The 2,500-nt window shown below is 47.8% G+C and overlaps 2 protein-coding genes across 2 annotated transcripts in view; both read left to right on the forward strand.

The window, feature by feature from the left end:
• Positions 1-2,500, forward strand: part of LOC126577723 (uncharacterized) — a 24,583-nt gene that overhangs the window by 12,876 nt on the left and 9,207 nt on the right. The window lies entirely within an intron of this gene.
• Positions 2,382-2,500, forward strand: part of LOC126577725 (uncharacterized) — a 2,029-nt gene continuing 1,910 nt past the window's right edge. The window contains exon 1 of the mRNA XM_050239586.1: positions 2,382-2,500. This exon is cut by the window's right edge and continues 1,712 nt beyond it. Coding sequence (XP_050095543.1) covers positions 2,382-2,500 — 119 coding nt within the window.

Genomic DNA, 2,500 nt, shown 5'->3' on the forward strand with positions numbered 1-2,500 from the left:
GGCTGGGTGCTATAGTGATCTCGTGACGGCGAAGAGCGCGAACAACCATGCACCGCAGAATGTCCAGTATACGGGAGTACAAGTTTTTCCGCAGCTTTTCGGCCAAAATCGAGAACTGGCACATCCGGAAAGCGGAATCGTTGTGGAAGAAAATGCGCGAAAGGAAAATTGCAGGTAAATGTGCTTGCTAGATGCTCCCCGTCCTTCTTCTCACCTCTTTCTCCATACGCTGCTGATGGAAAACATCTCTTAGGCACTGGCTCGCCCGCTTAACGATGCTGAATTCACTGCGTACTGCGTGTAGGGTTGTTCTTAAGCGTTGCTAATATTAGCAGAATATTGATTATGTCGAGGACGCCTTCCATGTGGTGGTGATTGGGTGAGCGGAGGATGAAGATTCATTTCATTGGTATCAGCATCCCGGAGCAGCAGTAATTCAGTGTGCTGTGCAAAGAATCATCTGTTGCTTCTGTGTATCATGAAGGAGCATGGCTACCGTCGGCCACGTTGAGAGGATGTTGTTCTTGCTGCTTAGCTCCAGCATTTGAAGCATGAAGCAAGGACTCCCGAACCAGTCGTGAGAGAACGACGGACGGTCGCTAACGGAGCCGATGCTGGCCGATTTCAGCAGAAAAGAACGAGAGAGCCCTAGCCAGAGGACTCTCAACAAGTAAGAGCGAGTCACATGACATTGGCTTTGGATCTAATCCGATCCTGCTACCCCTGCACACCTCCCTGAACCCCCTGACAACCACTGCCACACTGTGCAATGTCCAGTGGTGGTGATGGGGCTGGGGAGGGGATTAAAGTTTTTCTATTTAAAAATCTATTTTTAAATCCTCCCTCCCCCCCTTTGTATTGATGAATTGATTGATGAGCAGCATCCATGTACCACCGCACGGAGCTGCTCCACGGTATACAGCACGTTGTATGTTGATTCTACCCTTTTCCTTTGCGCTCCGGCACACAACAAGTGGTTGGAGTGTGCTTCTATGGTCGCGCGAATCTCGTGGAAAAAATGAGGCCATTTGGTTGATGAAAAAAGGTTTCAACCGCGCCGCAGGACGTCACCATGGAGTGCAGATACCACTTTTGCTAGTAGTTTCCAAGGGTTACAGGGGCAGTTGGAAGGGAAGCGCCGTGGCACTGTCGGTGCGCTTTTGTTTCTCATTTTAGCTACAAAGCGAAATCAGCACCGCGATCGCAAATAAGCCTCGACACTGAGCCGTTTAAATCCGGTTGCAGTGGACACGATGGTGGCAGAAGCACGCGCCCGAGGCTGCACAGCATCCAGAGCTAGTGGTTAATGCGTTCGTTATCGCCAGTATCGGTGTCAGGTGCTGGAGATGGACAACGTTTGCCGGGTTGAAAGCTTATGGGAACTCAAATGTTGTTTTAAAAGTAACTCATACCAGGTGTTGCTTGATACGATTCCATTGTTTGTCCATGTTTGCAACATGACTGCGCAAAAGTTATTTTCTGAATCTGACTCCATGTATTTCTTCCATGTTCGATCAATATTAGTAGCAGAATGGCAAATCATGCTGTACTGTACTGAACAGAACACACTTGATTTTCGATCAATTTTGATTTCAAAAGTTGCCGACAAACGATGATAGTTTCGTTCTCTTTATTGACTAGCAGTCACAATATGTTATTACAAATTTACTGTAACAGTATTTTACAGACTGATGATGATGATTTCGAAGTACAAATGATATCAAATCAAAATATATTTTAATTAGTTTGATACATTGTACAAAGGTTGCAACCACAATTTCCATTTAAATAGACACTTTAGTAACTAACTTGCTCGCTGTAAGCATAACGTTAGTGGCATGACAGCACGTCGTGCGTCTACCATCATTCTGGCACATTCTGGTAGGTTTCTGGAACTTCTTCTTGGAGATGGCGGGCATCGCGTACTCAGAAGCTACCTTTATCGAGCTTCTGCTGTTCGATAAACTTATCGCTGCTTCTCCAGATACACGGATCAAGTGTTGGATAAGGCCCCGGGCCCAGTGCCCATCGCAGGCCACCTCGTTGGTTATCGCTTATCGTCACGTTCTCAGTGTGACGGTGCATCCCATTCGCGAGCCACACACCACCAGGCACACCCTTTTATCGCCCTTACTACTAATCAGTCAGAGAAACAACAAACTCCCGATATTGGTACGATATTTCGGTTCACCTCGTCACCACCTCGACATACATCGTGCCCCGCCGTGTTTGTAGTCTTCGTGACTGCTTAATTCAAATCTCCACACCCGGGTGATCCCGTGTCCACCATGGGTCGTGTGACCCGTGCTTTTGCTTCAGTCAGTCAACCGAAGTCACAGTGCGTACAGTGTGGTGTCGGTCTCGTTACCTGATGAGCGAAGATGAACGCCTACGACCAGCAGCAGCAGCAGCAGCAGCAGCAGCCCTCGCTAGAACTCTCTGCTAAGCGCTATCCAATTGCGGCCAAAAACCGTAAATCAAAGTTTCAATTCCTTGCCGG

The sequence above is a fragment of the Anopheles aquasalis genome, chromosome 3 (genome assembly GCF_943734665.1).
Source record: "Anopheles aquasalis chromosome 3, idAnoAquaMG_Q_19, whole genome shotgun sequence".
Classification (NCBI taxonomy): domain Eukaryota; kingdom Metazoa; phylum Arthropoda; class Insecta; order Diptera; family Culicidae; genus Anopheles; species Anopheles aquasalis.